General features: G+C 43.7%; 2 protein-coding genes across 16 annotated transcripts in view; one reads left to right on the top strand and one right to left on the bottom strand.

Annotated features, from left to right (window-relative positions):
- Nucleotides 1-8620, bottom strand: part of PARP9 (poly(ADP-ribose) polymerase family member 9) — a 29463-nt gene extending 20843 nt beyond the window's left edge. The window contains exons 1-6 of one of the 14 annotated variants that reach the window (XM_045812543.2): nt 8482-8580; nt 6451-6605; nt 6044-6166; nt 5142-5252; nt 4321-4357; nt 1627-2474 (exon numbers count right to left, since the gene is read on the bottom strand). In XM_045812543.2, the coding sequence (XP_045668499.2) occupies nt 1627-2474; nt 4321-4357; nt 5142-5165 (909 nt within the window). In that variant the 5' untranslated portion in view covers nt 5166-5252; nt 6044-6166; nt 6451-6605; nt 8482-8580. Of the gene's footprint in view, nt 1-1626; nt 2475-4320; nt 4358-5141; nt 5253-5616; nt 5761-6043; nt 6606-8481 lie in introns of those variants that run through there. The other 13 variants (XM_045812541.2, XM_087861573.1, XM_087861574.1 and 10 more) reach the window with 13 other exon arrangements.
- Nucleotides 8621-8640: 20 nt separating this feature from the next.
- Nucleotides 8641-17500, top strand: DTX3L (deltex E3 ubiquitin ligase 3L). Of its 2 annotated transcripts, none has more exons than XM_045812549.2 (5): nt 8641-8824; nt 9855-10063; nt 11886-13433; nt 13872-14089; nt 16927-17500. In XM_045812549.2, the coding sequence occupies exons 1-5, from the start codon at nt 8641-8643 to the stop codon at nt 16994-16996; spliced, it is 2229 nt and encodes a 742-aa protein (XP_045668505.1). In that variant the 3' UTR covers nt 16997-17500. The 2 variants fall into 2 exon arrangements, with proteins under 2 accessions (XP_045668505.1, XP_087717705.1); XM_087861579.1 differs by having other exon boundaries at nt 8641-8923.
- Nucleotides 17501-17788: the final 288 nt, after the last annotated feature.

Raw genomic sequence — 17788 nt, 5'->3', positions numbered from 1 at the left:
TCCTTCCACTCCCGCCCGGTGCTTCAAACACCCCTAAATCATCCTGATGGCTTTGGTTCTTTTTGTGGGCAACACAGGTACTTCTAACGGATGTTAATGAATGTTTCACTTTGCAAGTGCAACCAGAATTTCCAATTTGGGAGCACTGGCTTCCTTGAAAAATTTTAAGGTTCTTAATGTTGCTGGCAATAAAGAAATAAAATAAAAGTCTAGTTAAAGGGTAAATTATTCAACTAGGATGTTTCCATTTTAATTTTAAAGTGGCATATTAACGACTTGTTGAATAAATGTTTCATTGTGTGGGGTCCCCTAGTCTTCTTTTCGAATTGTCTGGTAGAAAATAAGTGGTTTTTGGGTGCCTGGGTGGCTCAGTTGGTTAAGCGTCTGCCTTTGGCTCAGGTCATGATCCCAGGGTCCTGGGATCGAGCCCCACATGGGGCTCCCTGCTCAGTGGGGAGTCTGCTTCTCCCTCTTCCTCTGCCCCTACTCATGTTCTCACTCTCGCTCACTCTCTCAAATAAATAAATAAAATCTTAAAAAAAAAAAAGAAGTGATATCTTTTCACTCATGATTAAGTCTATTTGATTGTGGCCATAGGAAACTTAAGTGTGACATCCGTGATCCAGGAATAAAAATAATATAGCCCTATATTCTTTCTCTTCCCTACTGCCCCCTTCACTTTGGAATCAATAACTTGCTGAACACCCAGATGCATGCCCAGACTGGGCTCTAGCAGGGGAGCTGCACCAACCCAGAAATACCCAAGTTCATTGTTACCCCCATTCCCTTCCCTCCTTGCCAGGGCCGTGGCCTTGGTGCCCCACAAGCGCTGGCTAAATGCTAAGTGACCCTTTGTATTCTCTCCAACCCCTGACAGACAGCAGTATACTAAGTATACAGCTTACAGCTGCACTTAGATCTCCTGACTGGTCCAGTCCTTGATCTTTAGGCTCTCACCGCTTCTGTGTCTCTCTGATCAAGTCATTCTAACCACCCAGTTCATACCCATCATAACTTGAGATCAGATTCAAAACTCCTATCTTCTGCCCTACACTCTTGTCACAAATTTACATACTCTTAAATATTATGAATTCGTTTTGTATTAAGACTTCTCTTGTTTACTCTTGATAAGTTGCTTCAGAAATGTTCAGATGGTTTGTTTCCCCAATGGGATTTTTCAAATCGAGAATTTTTTCTTACATAAAAAAAGTGTATAATCGATTTGAAGTTCCTTGGAATCAAAGCTTGTTCTATTTCCTTGTGGTGCCTAAGAAATAATGGCAATAATAATCATAAATAGTTATCACGTGCCAAGCTCTAGTCTAAGCATTTTATGTGTATTGATTCCAGCTCTTTGATATAAGTGCTATTATTATTCTCATTTTACAGATGAGGTGACCAAGGTCTAAAAGATAAAATAACTCAATTCAGATCACCCAGTTAGCAAATGGCAAAGCTAGCATTCAAATCCAGATGGTCTGTTTCTGAAGTCTATACTCTTAGCCTTAACAAGATGCTTTCTAAATAGCATCTGAAATAGTATTTACTTAAAAAAAATACTTGATAGGTAATACACAGTTCAGGGATCTCTTCTGGCAGTACAAGAGAATAGAAACAAAGACTTACCTCCTGCAGTTGAATGTAGCCCTGGACAATCTGGAGAGTCATATTGTTCACAATAATTGCCTTGAAAGGAGGGGTGGCTTCTTGACTCATCCAGGATCCCATCTTGTTCATCCTTAGGATTACTTCTGAAGCATTTTTAAAGGCAACAACAGTAGGGTGCTCATTGCTTACCAGGTGAATTTCTTTCAAATTAGTGGCCAGTTGCTTCCCCCGGTAATAAAAGCAGATAGTTTCCACAATGATCTGTGTACACAGGTCCAGAGGGAACTGGAAAACCCCAGAGCTCAGGGCTGGAATTGCTACTGTCTCAATGTCTGGATTGATAAAAGTAACATAATCCAGAATACTTATAATGGCCTCTTGCAGCTTACAGGTGCATGTCTGACAATCTTTTGCTGTCCACTGAGGCCCAACAGCATGGATAATTAATTTGCAGGGAAGTCTCCCTGCTTTTGTGATAGCTATTTTACCAGTTGGTATTTTACCAAGTCTGGAAACTACTCTTCTGCTCTCCTCTTGGATTTCAGAGCCGCCAGCCTTCACCAGGGCCTGGGCCAGGCCTCCCCCATGAATAAGCCTTTCATTGGCTGCATTCACCACAGCATCAACAGCATGTCTGGTGAGGTCGTCCTTCCAAACAGATAACTCCAGCCCGGGAGTAAGCATTTCTCTGAAGACTCGCAGAGACTCATTGTTACCTCCCAGGGATGGAGACACCAGGGTACAGATACAGCCAAACTTATTCTGAAGGACTTCACACAGCTGACTCTCATTATTTTTTAAAACTGTGAAGTCATTGTGATTAATGGGAATTTGCCAACTGTGGTCTTCTTCAGGAGTGGCAGTCTCTGGAAAAGAAGAGAAGAGAAAAAATAAAGAAATGAGCAAGGGTTCCTTTGAAAAGAATGTAATTCCACTTTACACCAGAAGACCGAGGTCCCCATGTGCAAAAGTGAGATGAATTTCCTCTCGTCCCCCTCCCTATCCTCCTTTTCAAGCAGACATGTAATTAGACCAAGGATATACAAGAGTTTGTCATGGTGGGTCACCTGTAAAGTGCTTCGTTTTGTGCCTGGCACACAGTACTTGCTAAATGGTAGCTACTATGCTACAGCGATGGTGGTGAGAAAACTATGTGTATGGGGACTCACAAATTTTCGAAATCTATGTAAAAATGGTGACTCTGGGAACATCCACACTGAAGGCCCATGTACTGGCAAGGACGTAATTCTGAGTCAAATATACATGGAGGCTTTATTCATAACTTGTTTGCTTTTGTCGGTGTCTCCGCTTGGGGTTCTTTTAGAAGCAGACCCTGAGATGAGGATTTGAGTGTAAGTTTATTTGGGAGGTGATCCTAGAAAACACCAGGGGTGGGCGAAGAAGATGAGGAGGGCAGAGTGGGAAAGTAAGACAGGACAAGAAAGGAAACGAATAAAAGGTGTGTTACAAAGCAAATGAAACTTAACTCCACTAGGGGGCAGTGCAGACCATGGGTTTCATAGCTACCCCACCAGTGGGGTAAAAAAATTGGGGCATATTTATCCAACTGCCATCAGTCACTGGTTGAGGATACTCCTGTGAGGGCATGGGCCAGAGAGTGTGTGGAGCACTGATGGTGTGACAGTAAATAATTCTTCATCATTCTCTAATTTCATTGCACAATTCTGGTGGAATTAAAGGTTATTATTGTATGTGGCAGACAAGAAGATGTGCTGCTCAGACCGCCCCCCCTTCAATGCATTTATGAAGGGGCAATATGGCTAGGCAACAGCATCCAGTTGTTAGTCACTCAGGGTCCATTTCAGCTTTCCAGCCAAGGTCACGCTTGCTATTCTCCAGGGTGGCACCCATCAGTGGCTGAGCAAGGCCATTTATGTTCAATGTGGGGCTCCTGAAATGAGCACTCTCAGGCTGGCAGAGCTTTGTCAGGTTTTCATTACAGTCTGACGGCTCCACCCACCCAATCTGGTTTCTTCTCGTTTCCTTTCACAATAAACCTTGTGTACCCCTAACTCCAGGTCAGTTCTGCTTCCTAGAGAACCCAACCTATGACACTGTATTTCATGGAGCTTGGGGCACCATGATTACATGTCACTGCTAAAAGAAAAATGATGCCAATTAAACCATGGCACCCTATGGACTGATAGGGAGTAGCCCTATTTCAGAGATGTGAAAAAACTGGGAGTCCTAAAATAGATAAAATGGGGTAATTAATGACGTTTTACCTCAACTTCCATTTCTAATCTGAGCCACCTAGAAAGATCTCTGGTGGCCTTAATGACCCAAAAGCAGCAGCACCTGGAGAGACAAATCCAGCTGGCCTGCGCTTTGGCTGAAAATCTCAAGTTGGCCACTCCTATGATTAGGTAGGTTCCATTTGGATCATACAACCCTTGCTATGCAAAGGGAGAGCAGTGGGTCACCTCTTCTGGCCACTATCAGCTGTAGGCTGTGGTCAGAAGATTTTCACATCGTGTGGGCAAAGGCAAGGATCAGTGGGAGTGCTGAGAGAACACGTGTGCGGGTGTCCCACTGCCCCTGAAGCAGTCTCCTTTGTGACATCACAATGCCCTGTAGTCATACACCTGAGCGCCTGGGGGAGGAGGAGACATTTCGCTTCTATATTTCCCTTTCTCCACGGAGGAAAGATCTGAGCAGAGATCCTCTGAAACAGGAGTGAGGTGATCCTACCTGATTTCTCATTGTAAGCTGCTGCTCCAGAGGAACTCTGCGATAAATAAAAGCGGTTAAAAAAATTGCAACTGAATGACTACAGAGTACTGATAACAAATACAGCCTAATAAAAACAAAGCAACAACAACCCAGCAAAAAACACTAGGTTTGAGGGGGACGGGGAACACGTGTTTGTTTAATCACAGACTTGAAATACTAAGTGTCCCAGCAAACACTGCCCCTGCCCTACTTCCCCGGAGGCCAATGCACTTCTAATTCAGGATCAGATGAAGAGTGGGAGATTAACATTTGAAAAGGCTCAAAGGTCACAGACCAAAATGATCCCAAACTCCCAGAGAGGCCTCCAATCTCCAATGGCTTGTGCGGTTTCTCTAGACAGAACAGGAGACACGGGAACACGAACTCATCGGCTACACCTCCCCATCTACCAGTAAGGACCCACTTTCAATGGCTTATTTCATGACACAAGCCTGAATGTGGAATTTTCCGTTTAAACAAGTGAGGTGCCTTTTCTCCATTTCCTTGTTTTCATTCCTCCTCCAGCCTCCTCCCCTCATCCTGCAAAGGCAGAACTGTTGAATAACTAGACAGAATCAAAATGATACTGAGGTGACATTTTTAAAAAATCTCCCATCCTCGTGCTGACTCTGTTGCTTACATCACCATATTCTTGATTTCCCATGTCTCACATGGTGCGAGGTAAAAACTTTCATGAGCTATTAAAACCAAAGAAGAATGCCGAGTAACCCCAGGTTTCTAGCTGTTATAGGAAGAACTCTTCGTGTGCGGACCAAGGTTCATCATTTATACACACTTACGTTTTTTACCTCGGAAAAGTCCATCCTCCAGGTCCCGGGGTCTTTAAACGTTTATACTCTGTTTTGCGTTTCCCAATGTAAACTGTTATTCCCAAATGTGGTTGCCTGCTTCTAGGAATGAATAGAAAGGATGCAATAAGCACGGACTAGTGTCTTAGGGAATTTGGTAAGAATACACCACAGGAAGAGTAAACATCATGATTTCCTTTTTTTAAGATTTTATTTGAGAGAGAGAGCGCGAGCAAGCAGGGGGAGCAGCAGAGGGAGAGGGAGAAGCAGGCTCCCCACTGAGCGGGAAGCCCGATATGGGACTTGATCCCAGGACCCCAGGATCATGACCTGATCTGAAGGCAGACGCTTATTAACCGACTGAGCCACCCAGGCGCGCTGTAAACATGATTTCTGATCTTTAGTAGTTTTCAGTGGCATTGGTGAAGATACACACACTGTTTTTGCAGCTGTTGTTGCTGTTTACCTTCCATCCTTTACAGAGAGCTTCCGGTTCAAGCCATAAGGGTGGTTCAGAGGAGAAGAGCTATACGGAGTACAGCAGGGAAAGCTTTATGGAGGAGGTGATGGCAGAGCCAGGCCTTGAAGGTCAGAGCAAGCTTTTACATATCTAGAAGAGGAGGATACCAAGAGGTACTGAGCGCAGCATTAAAAAAGGGGGGCGGCGCCTGGGTCGCTCAGTCAGTTAACAGCTGCCTTCGGCTCAGGTCATGATCTCAGGGTCCTGGGATCCAGCCCCGCACCAAGCTCCCTGCTCAGCGGAGTCTGCTTCTCCCTCTCCTCCCTGCTCGTGCTCTCCCTCGCTATCTCTGCCGCTATCTCTGTCTCTCTCTCTCAAATAAATAAATAAAATCTTAAAAAAAAAAAAAAAAAAGAAAAGAGGAAAAACTGGCCTTAGGAGTGAGTGAAGCCCCTGGAGGATGTTGAAGAAAGAGGACGCTGTGCTTGTGCCAGTGGAGGGCCGGTGTCACTGACTTTGTGATAAATATCCTTGATCAAATTAGAGTGGAGAATATCTGGAGAAAAATCAGAAACTCTGCAAAAACATATTTTAAGATTATCCGTCTACCAGGAAGGAATTAAAGACTGAATTTTTAGGAGAATGCTGATGAAAATGCTTAAATTTATAGCTGCCCACCCTCGTCACCCACGTAGTGGCCTCGAGGCCTCTGAAATGATTTCTAATGCCGTTGTTGCGGAAAACTTTTGTTCCACTATCTACAGCAGCAGAGCACAATTACTCTTTCAGGCCAGGAAAAGCAGGAAGTCTGGCAGAATCCTAAATGTGAGGACAAGATACATTTTTGCCTCCAGAGGGCACTGCTGCTTTCACAAAAGAAGGGTAACTTCCGTGTCTGCTTGGCTGTGGGCGTCCAGTCGGCTTTTGTTTTAGACGCTGTTGCACTTGTTTTTTCCTTCAGACCTGGGGATGTTCCTTGAAGACCTAGGGAGGGACTTGACGGTCCCAAAAATAAAAAGAAGGAGTACATTGCCCCATTCAGTCTCTTCCGCTTTTTTTTTTTTTTTGAGAGAGCGAGAGGGAGAGAGAGCAAGTATGGGGGGGGGGCATAGGAAGAGGGAGAGAGAGAGACTCTTAAGTAATGGCATTCATTTAACCTCCCAAAAATAAAAAGAAGGAGCATATTGCCCCAGTCTCTTCTGCTGCTTTTTTTTTTTTTTTTTTTGAGAGAGAGCGAGCAAGTATGGGGGGGGCACAGGAAGAGGGACAGAGAGACTCTTAAGTAATGGCATTCATTTAACCTCCCAAAAGTAAAAAGAAGGAACATATCGCCCATTCAGTCTCTTCTGCTTTTTTTTTTTTTGGATAGAGAGAGAGAGCACCTATGGGGCGGGGTGGGGGGGGGATAGGGAGAGGGAGAGAGAGACTCTTAAGTAACAGCCATGCTCAGCTCAGAGCCCCATCCAGGTCAAAGCTCCAACTTGCCAGCTGCAAATATGACTCCCATACCTATCTCTAGGCTATGCTTCTCCTGATGCTCAATTTTCAACTCTCCCTGAGCTGAGATCAAGAGTCGAAAGCTTAACTGACTGAGCCACCCAGGCAGGCCCTAAATGACTTTCAAATGTGCCCCTACCCTCCTTTCCCACTGACACCATTTTATTTCAGGGCCTCAGAGCCTCTTGCCTTGAGGCAATACATTCTTCTTAAGGATTGAAATGTATTCAATTTTACATCTTATTGTTTGAATGGGTATAATGTTCAAGAAAAACTTGAAAGGCTCCCTCCTACCCCCCTCACTACCTTTCCTTCCCAGATGCAATCACTGTCATTAGCTTTTCCTGTCTCCTTCCAGAGCAATTTCAGTAGCATCTTTCACATACTCTTCTGTATCTTGCCTTTCTCATGTCATGTGTCCTAGAGCTCTTTCCATGTTAGCACATAAAAAACTTCTTCATTCTTTTTACTGCTCTTTGCATTCCTTTGTATAGATGCACTGTAAGCTGTTAAACTTCCAGGTTCCCCTATTTATAGACATTTAAGGAGTTTCCAATCTTCTGCTATTGTAATAAAGGCTGTAAAGAAAATCTTTGTACGTAGGTCACTTCACACAGGTGTTAACTGATCAATGGGCATATACTTCTAAAAAATGGCTACTAAAACACTTGAAATGACATATACCCCTCCCATTCTATTTCTATTGGTCAGCACTGATCTAGACCCTTCCTCTGTCCCCTCTCATCTCCTCCAAGGCCAAGGGCTCCCTCTGCTTCACAGGGATTCTAGCACCTCAGACGCTCCCTACCTCTCACCCTTTTTAAGATTCTGCTGCAAACTTACTCTTGGAGGCCTTAAGAGATTTTGCTTCCTTATTCACAAGTCCACCTTCCTTTACCAGCCCCTGAGGGCAGGGCCTCCGCTCTCATCTTTCTTCCCTAGGACACGGGGGCATTACCCAGGTCAGTTCCGTTCGCCAAATCGAGGCATGAGAGTAGGAAAGTCCCAAGAGCCATTCTAAAGGATAGAGTTGGAAGGAGGTCACTGGTGACCTATCACAATGCAGCTGAACGAATTCAAGTTTTTAAAAGGCATGTGAGTACGTTTCACCTGAATTCGGAATGTGAATTACATTTTCGCTGCAAATAATAGTAACGAGAAGAAAAATGTAAAGGAATCACAAACACAGGAGAAGCTTAATTTGACTTAAACCTCCTCCTAGCCGTCCCCACCCTCCCAGGGGACACCTGGCCCTGGGAAGCCGCTTCTCCCCCGCCCCCACCCCACCTGAGCCCGCAGGAGAGAAGCGGCGGCGACTGCGCCCACCGCCGCCGCGAGACGCGGCTCGGGGGCCGGGGGCCTGGACCTACTCACCGGGCGGACCGCGGCAGGAAGGGCGCCCAAGAGAGGAGGGGGAGCGGCTCTGCCTCGCACCGGGAGGGATTTCGGGGAAAGCGAAACTGAAACTTTGCGGCCCGGGACTGCGGGGCGCGGCTCGGCGCACGCTGCCCCCGGAGCCCGACGCCCGGAGCCATGGCCTCGACCCTTCGCCCGCCGTCCCCGCTGCTCGTGCGGGTGTCGGAGTCCAGCTCTCAAACACCCCGGAAGCTGGAAATCTACTTCCAGAGCCGGAGGTCCGGCGGCGGGGAGTGCACCGTCCAGCCCCTCTACCACCGGGACCGGGTCACCTTCCTGGTGAAGTTCAGGGAAAGGGCAGGTGAGCAGCGGGCGGGGGCTGCGGGTGCAAAGGAGCCTGGCCCCGCGGGATTCCAGGCCGACCCAGCTCGTGCTGACCTAGGAGAGACGGTGGGAGAAAGTAAGGCGCCGTCTGCTGGGGACGGGAACGGGGGGGGGGGGGGGGGCTGCTGCTGCCTAAAGACAGCCCGACGGGGAGGACGAAGCCCGGAAGTGCCCAGTCGGTGATCTGGTCTGAGCACATTTTAAAGTTGATGCTTTCCAGTATCCTCACCCTAACTCAGATTTCTCAGCTCGGGGAGGGACACCTTTCCCTGCCCCCAGACACCTGTATGTAAACTCGTGTCATTTAGGTATTCCACTTTTATTTTTTAATTATTCCACTGACTTGTTTTTGAGAATTACAGAAGTAATATATGCTCACTATAGCAAAGTGGGAAAAGAATAAAGACCACCACCTGGAGATAAACAATATGGCATTTTTCTTTACAGTCTTTTCTATGAATGTCAGTCTATCAGTATATATTTACAAAATTCTGAGGCTGTATCTTTGATTCCTGCTCTTTTCACTTAACTTTATATAATGAGTATTATTCCATATCATTGAAATGGGAAACTGGAGACAGTTTCAGAAACGTGACTTTTAAAGAGTGTATTCCATTATCATGAGATTTTCCTGTCTACAGTAAAACGTAAACTGGGGGCACCTGGCTGGCTTAGTCAGGTAAATGTCTACCTGTGGCTCAGGTCATGATCCCAGGGTCCTGGGATTGAGCCCCACTTCAGGCTCCCTGCTCAGTGGGGAGTCTGCTTCTTCCTCTGCCCCTCCCCACTGCTGGCACTCTCTCTCTCAAATAAATAAATAAAATCTTTAAAAACGAACAAACAAAAACATAAGCTGCCCCTGTTAGAGTTTGAATAGTTCCTGCACAGTGCCCTGTCACCAACCCACCATTCCAGGATACAGGGAACAGCCTTCTTGGGACAGGGTACAGATGCATGAATAAGAGGTTTATTTAAAGTCTTTCCCATCTATAATGTCTCCACTGAAGCTAAAGAGGGAGTCTTGAAGAAAGAAAAGCATCAGATTGTGGTTGACAACAAACTTGTGACTGTCTTTCTGGAGAACGCTGAGAATCCAGTGGAGAATGCAAGACCAAGAACATCTTCGTTGCCACACTTACAGGAAGGGGTGAGGTCTGGTGAGAAGCAGCAAAATGAAGAACATATTCCTGATGTTATGGATTCCTGTCTCCAAAAAGTAAGGTTTGAAAGAAGGAGGGGCGCTATGTTCTTGCACCTTCCTCTCCATTCACCATACTTTTCATTATTGATCCAACCACCACTAAGAGACAGGCCCTCTTTTGGGCATTGGGACACAGAAGTGGCCGCAATAGATAAAGTCCCTGCTGGGTGGGGAGGTACATAGAAAGACAACAAGCAAGTAAACAAAATAAATGAAACAATTTCAGGCAGTGATATATGCCAAGAAGAAAATAGAATAGGGTTTTGCCTTAGAGGGTAACAGGGCCAAAGTGAGGAGGGGGAAGGAGATGCTGCTGCTTCTGACCAGAAGTCAGAAACAACTTCTCTGAGGAGGTAACATTTGGCCTGAGACTTGAGTGATGAGAAGGAGCCAGCCGTGGAGTCATTTGGCAAATCAGTATCAACTACCTTGTGTGCCAGGCACTGTCACAGGAGCTGGGGATATAGCCAGGAGCACAGACCCTGCTCTCAGGGACCTTAGATTCTAGTGAGGGAAACAGATAATGATAGTTAAAAAAAAAAAAAAACGTAATAAAATGTCTGCCAGTGATAAGTGCTAGGAAGAAGAATAAGACAGGATAGATGATAAACAGTGACAGATCATTATTTTTTTTTCAGACCATTATTATAAATAAGATATCAGGAAAGTCCTCTCAAATGAGGTAATGAAGTAAGGGAGCTAGCTAAGTGAGGTGAGAATGTTCGAGGCAGAGGGAAGCACAAGTGCAAAGGCTCTGAGACAGGAACTTCTATCCTGAACCCCAGGGGTTTCAAGGAGGGAGACCACTGTGGCTAGAAGGCAGTGGAAGGGAGCGAAGGACAGGAGAGGAACTTGGAGAGGTAGCCAGAAGTCAGGTCTTTGGGGGATGAAGGGAGGGACTTTGGATTTTAACTTCAGTCTTAGGGGATTCATCTGAGGGTTTTGAGCCAGCGGTGTGGGGAGATCTGGTTTATATTTCTAAAGGCTCACTTCAGCAGCTGTGTGGGGGACTGAGTGTAGAAAGGGGCCAGAGTGGAAACAAGGTGAGAGCCCAGTTAGGAGGGGTTGTGGCAGACGAGGAGCAAGAAGAGAGTGGCTTGGACTCTGGGTGGTCCTGATGGAGGTGTGACAAGCGGCTGGACTTGGGAAACGTCTCAAGGAGGATCTGCATGAAGGATGTTACATGTGGAGGAAATAGCATGTGCAAAAACTTGAGAACAAAACGTAGAAATCTTGCTTTTATATTACATTCGGTTTGCATCTGTCCTTTTTAGCCTAATCTGGTGTTTTTGTCCTGTGTTTGACCTTCTAGAGGCCAGGACTTAGAGGGCCCAGCAATACTGCATGCAGTTAAGTATTTAGTTTTTTAAAAAGGGGTGGGGTGACTGAAGACGAGAAAGAACAGCAAATAGGAAAAAACATCCTCTTCAGATGTGTGGCTCCCCTCGAAGCTCATAGAATCTTGAGAGAACCACAGCAAGTTGCCCAGAAAGCAGATGTGCCTTCATTCCCCAATAGTGGAGACAGTGGACGGCTCTAGAACGCAGACTTTTTGTCCATATCACTTTTAAATATGCTCGTGCTCACGCTCTACCTTTACGGCAGAATCTCTGGAGACGCACCTGGGCCTTGGCTTTTTTGTTTGTCTGTTTTTCGTCTGTTTTGTTTTAATCCCCCAGGTGATTCTAATGTACAGACAGCTGAGAACCTCTAGGCTGTAGCGGGCTGCATCCTCTACAAAAAGGGTTTGAAAGAAGTCATCCTCTGGCTGTTTCTCTTGACAGGACACGTAGGGCTGACGTCTGAAAGATTTTATTTGTTCCTTTTAAAATTTCAGATCTTTCTTAGTGTCACAGCGGACCTGAACTGTAACCTGTTCTCTAAAGAGCAGAGGGAACGCATAACCACTATCTGCCCCAACGTCAAAAAGATGGAAGGGGACGATGGAATTGAGAAGGTGTCTGGTACCTTCGGAGATATTGAAAAAATACATCACTTCTTGAATAAGCAACTCCAGGAAATGGGGTGCAAACATGAATCTTCCCCTTTGACAACGGAGAGGAAGCCACTCTATCAGCAGGACCAGAAGAGCTGTGTTTCTCCCTTCAAACCAAAAACCAGGGCAGAAGACAAAAGCAACCATCTTGAAATTCCCTTGCCTTTCTTTGAATACTTCCAGGTTGCCTATCCTGATAAAATAGACTCAATACAGAAAAGATTTGGTGTAAAAATAAAAACAATTCAGGAGAGTTCTCTGAATACGGTCCATTTAGACTTCACCTCCAATCAATCAGGTGACCTCAAAGCCGCTAGAGAGTCTTTTGTCAGTGAATTTCAGAAAACCATAGGATCCCTGGAGCAGAAATGTGTTGCTTTCGCAGACAGTAAGCAGGCAAATAAGATCAAACAGGAATTGAATCAACGGTTTACAAAGCTCCTTATAAAGCAGAAAGGAGGAGAATTAACTCTCCTTGGGACCCAAGATGACATTTCAGCAGCCAGATATTTTTTTGCCCTAAAAGCCTCTGAAAGTCTCGTTACGGAACCTGTGAAAATATCGACTCCCAAATGCATGATGAATGGAATTGAAGTTGACAGAGCTCACTACACGCTTGTAAAAGCTGAATTTCTCCAGGAGATGATAGCGATAGGAAAAAAGTACAGTACTCGGTGTGAGGTTTGGGAAGACAGTAAGAAAATCCACATTCAATTTAACCCTAAGGACAAGAAAGTCAATCTGTCCGCCCATGCTCGTGCAGGTGTCATTGATGCCTATCAACATGTGTCAAGTCAGCTGATGAGAGAAGTTCTTTCACTGAAACCTCTGGACAAAGCGAGAGAGCGCTTATATGAGACCAGGTTTGCTGATGACTTTAGAAAAAACCATCCGCATGTACACTTTATACTAAATCAAGAGTCAGTGACTTTGACTGGGTTGCCAAACCACCTTGCAAAGGCAAAGCAGTATATCTTTAAACAAGTGGGGATGTCCCCATTAGCTGGAGATAAATGGAATGAGGACCACGAAACACCCATGGACATTGCTAGTGATGATTCAAAACTAGCTTCACCAACATTCCAGCACTCTGCCACTTCGGGGGTGTCAGGAGTGGACAAGGAAGAGGACATATGTAGCATCTGTTTCGACACCATTAGTAACAAACAGGTGCTATCGAAGTGCAAGCACGCATTCTGCACCCCTTGTATCGACAAAGCCTTGTCCTATAAGCCGGTCTGTCCTATGTGCCAGACGTCCTATGGTATCCAGAAAGGCAATCAGCCAGAGGGAACCATGACTGTCACTGTCCTAGAAGGCTCACTTCCAGGTTATGAATCCTGTGGCTCCATTGTGATTCATTATAACATGAAAGGAGGCACACAAACAGTAAGTGTTTCTGAGGGACGTGGGTTTCGTTCCAGTATGCTAGAATTATCAGAGCAAGAGACTGTTATGGTGCCGATTACTGGATATCCCAGGGAATTATTTCCATGTGTATTTCCATAGGCAAGGGCTTTAAATAAGAATAATATCAGTAATAAAGGTAGCAATGTTGGCTTATAACTTAGGTAACTTTTGTGTCTGTTAAGGCAGAGAAAGAGTGGGTGGTGATTGTGCGTTAGAATGGGGCAAGTCAGAAGATGGATAATGTTTCCAATATGAATTTAGGGAAAGAGAAATATGAATTATTGAGAATATGTGCAAACCTTCAATAACTTTTTGTTTGTTTTTGATTTGCTCTATCTGCAAATGAGCACATCTCTCTGTATAGTAAAATTTAGACTTGGGAGTGTTTTCATGTGATATTTTCTTGTCTTCATACAGAAAGAGCACCCAAACCCAGGAAAGAAATACTCTGGAGTACAACGAACAGCATATTTGCCTAATAATGAGGAAGGAAACGAGGTTTTGAGACTGCTTCGTAAGGCCTTTGACCAAAAGCTGATTTTCACGGTGGGGGAGTCTCGATCACTAGGAGTCTGTGATGTCATTACATGGAATGACATCCACCACAAAACCTCCCGTACTGGGGGGCCACAAACGTGAGAATCTTCTGAAACATAAGGATTGCTAAACAGGATTTAGAGCTTCTTAAATATGGCAGCTGGAGGTGGTGGCTCTAAGGAGGCTTTAGAGCAGTGGGCTTGGCTACAGTATTTTTATGAAGTCAAGTTGACATACAATGTTACATCAGTTTCAGGTGTGCAACAGTTGATTTGACAATTCTGTACATTACCCCATGCTTACCACAGTAAGTGTAGCTACCATCTGTCGTTTATTTTGCAACTGGAAGTTTGTATCTTTTAGTCTCCTTCACCTCTTTTGCCCATCCCCCAACCTCTAGCCCCCTTCCCCTAGCAACCACCAGTTTGTTCTCTGTGTTCATGAGACTGTTTCTGTCTGTGTGTGTGTTTTATTTTAGATTCCACATATAAGTGAGTCATACGGTGTTGGTCTTTCTCTAACTTATTTCACCCAGCGTAATAACCTCTAGGTCTATCAGTGTTGTTGCGAATGGCAAGATTTCATCCTTTCTAATGGCTGAGTATTATTCCATTTTATATATAAGGGAATATATATATTATATTACATATAATATATATATATGTAATCTTCTTAACCCATTTATCTATAGATAGCCACTCAGGTTGCTTCCATAGCTTGACTATTGCAGATAATGCTGCAATAAACATAGGGGTGCATATATCTTTTCGAACTGTATTTTTGTTTTCTTTGAGTAAATACCCAGTGGAATTACTGGATCAAACAGTATTTCTATTTGTGACTTTTGGAGGAAACACCATACTGTTTTCTACAGTGCCTGCACCAATTCACATTCCCATCAACAATACATGAGGGCTCCCTTTTTTGCACATTCTTGCCAACACTCGTTTCTTGTCTTTTTGATACTAGCCATTCTGACAAGTGTGAAGTGATATCTCATTGTGGTTTTGGTTTGCATTTCCCTGATGATTAGTGATATTGGGCACGTTTTCATGTGTCTGTTGGCCGTCTGTTATGTCTTCTTTGGAAAATGTCTGTTCAGATCCTCTGCTCATTTTTAAATCAGGTTTTTTGTGGGGTTTTTGGTGTTGAGCTATAATGAGTTCTTTACATATTTTGGATATTAGCCTCTTATCAGATTTATCATTTGCAAGTATCTTCTCCCATTCAGTAGATTGCCTTTTTGTTTTATTGCAAAAGCTTTTTAGTTTGATGTAGTCCCAATAGTTCATTTTTACTTTTGTTTCTCTTGCCTGAGGAGCATATCCAGAATAAAGTTGCTAAGACCGATGTCCAAGAGATTACTACCTATGTTTTCTTTGAGGAGTTTTCTGGTTTTAAGCCTTACATTTAGGTCTTTAATCCATTTTGAATTTATTTTTGTGTATGGTTTAAGAAAGTGGTCCAGTTTTATTCTTTTCTGTGTAGCTGTCCAATTTTGCCAAGACATTTATTGAAGAGATTGCCTTTCCCATTATATATTCTTGCCTCCTTTGTGGTAGATGGATTGACCACGTAAGTGTGGGTTTATTTCTGAGCTCTCTATTCTGCTCCATTGATCTATGTGTCTGTTTTTGTGCTGGTACCATGCTGTTTTGATTGCTATAGCTTTGTGATATAGCTTGAAATCTGGAATTGTGATACCACCAGCTTTGTTCTTCTTTCTTAAAATTGCTTTGGCTATTTGGGGTCTTTTGTGGTTCCATACAAATTTTAGGATTAAGTGTTGAAGTTCTATGAAAAATATTATTAGTAATTTGAGAAGGATTGCATTGAATCTGTAGATTGCTTTGGGTAGTATGGAAATTTTAACATTAGTAATTCTTCCAATCCATGAGCATGGTATATTTTTTCATTTGTTTGTGTCATCTTCAATTTCTTTCATCAGTGTCTTACAATTTCTGGAGTACAGGTCTTTCACCTTCTTGATTAAATTTATTTCTAGGTATTTTATTCTTTTTGATGCAATTGTAAATGGGATTGTTTTCTTAATTTCTCTTTCTGCCTTGTTATTAGTATATAGAAATATAGCAGATTTGTGTATATTAATTTTTATCATGCTACTTTACTGCATTCATTTATTAATTGCAGTAAAGTATTTTGAGAGATGCCAGTCTGGAATGATAATATCATAAAGCAGAAATATTGGTTCTATCACCTTCTACCCTCCAAACCACAAAGTGTCACACAGTTACTAAATTTTGCATTAAAGGGAAGGAACTTCAGAATCTAGGATGAATGGTATCTAAGGTGATTTAATTTGGGGTGTCCCATCTATTTGGAAGATAGATCCTAGCAATGTTATTTACTTTGCCTTCTTTCAAAAGCACCCTTTCTTTTATCCTACCTTCCCAATGGTCCATAGAGATCCTAAATTCACTTGGCCAATAGTACTCTAGGAAAAGTCTCAGTTAATGGTGGTGGAAGTTGTATTACAGGTAATCCAATTGTTCTTTACTTGCTTTTTATGAAATTCAAATAGAATGCCTCAGACTCTTAGTGTTCAAAAGGGAATGCATCCTGAGACTTTTGAAAATTTCCCAAATTAGAAAATTTTCCTATAGAATATGATTACCCTCCATAATATATAGTGTAGTATGACTTTAGGAGAGTCACTGCTTACCATGAGCTGAAAATTTTAAAAAAGCCTTCTTGGAAGGCAGATCCTAGGCAGACAGCTTGGCTCACTTACCAGCTAGATGACTCACATCTGCACACTTACAAGTGATTGTAAGTCATCCGCTTTCAGGATTGTTTTTGAATGTTTGCACCAAAACCCCCAGTTCAGGATGCTGAATGTTAGTGCCAGGGATCTACTGTACAGATTCTTGAAGACCATTTGTGAAGGAGCTAAGGGTTTTTTTTCCTTCTGCAGGTATGGCTACCCTGATCCTGGTTATCTGAAACGTGTCAAAGAGGAGCTGAAAAATAAAGGAATTGAGTAAGAAGATAAGAAGACTGCTGGAGGAATGTCTTGAGCCAAGCTTTCAAAAGACACAGTTGAAGAAACACCTTTTAAAATTTTTCATCTTGGCACACTTGGGAGGCTCAGTCGGTTAAGTGTCTGCCTTCAGCTCAGGTCATGATCTCAGGGTCCAGGGATTGAGTCCCCTGTCCGGCTCCCTGCTCAGCGGGGAGTCTGCTTCTCCCTCTCCCTCTGCCTGACGCTCTCTCTCTGTCAAATAAATAAATGAAATCATCTAAAAATAAAATAAAATAAAATTTTTCATCTCAATGGGGCACCTGGGTGGCTCAGTCAGTTGAGCATCTGCCTTCAGCTCAGGTCATGATCCCAGCGTCCTGGGATCGAGCCCTGAATCAGGCTCTCTGCCCAGTGGGGAGCCTGCTTCTCCCTCTCCTGCTGTCCCTGCTCGTGCTCTCTCTCTCTCTCTCTCTGTGTCAAATAAATCAATAAATCAATAAATAAATCTTAAAAAAATTTTTTTCAACTCAAGAAGTGGTCTGTATAAGAGTAAGAATCTGCTAGTCTGTCATTTCGGGAGTGTTACTTTTTATGGGAGATAAAAGCTCCAAAGATTTGTGTGATTTTGTAGGTGTTGTGCCTCATTCTTGGGTCATCTTTGGTAGGGGTGGAGGGGCGGAGTGCTGTGGGTCTGAAATCATCACCTGTGTTCTTCATTTGAAATAGTGGCTGTCAATTGATCCTCTTTTTATTGCCACGTCTGAGGTAGCCTTTTGGGGTTTTTTTGTTTGCTCCGTAAGTACCCTAAAAGTAA

Source organism: Ursus americanus, chromosome 4 (genome assembly GCF_024610735.1).
Source record: "Ursus americanus isolate L20-20 chromosome 4, mUrsAme1.1.p, whole genome shotgun sequence".
Classification (NCBI taxonomy): Eukaryota; Metazoa; Chordata; class Mammalia; order Carnivora; family Ursidae; genus Ursus; species Ursus americanus.
Note: the sequence above shows the minus strand (reverse complement) of the source record. Positions and strands in the feature narration are given on the sequence as shown.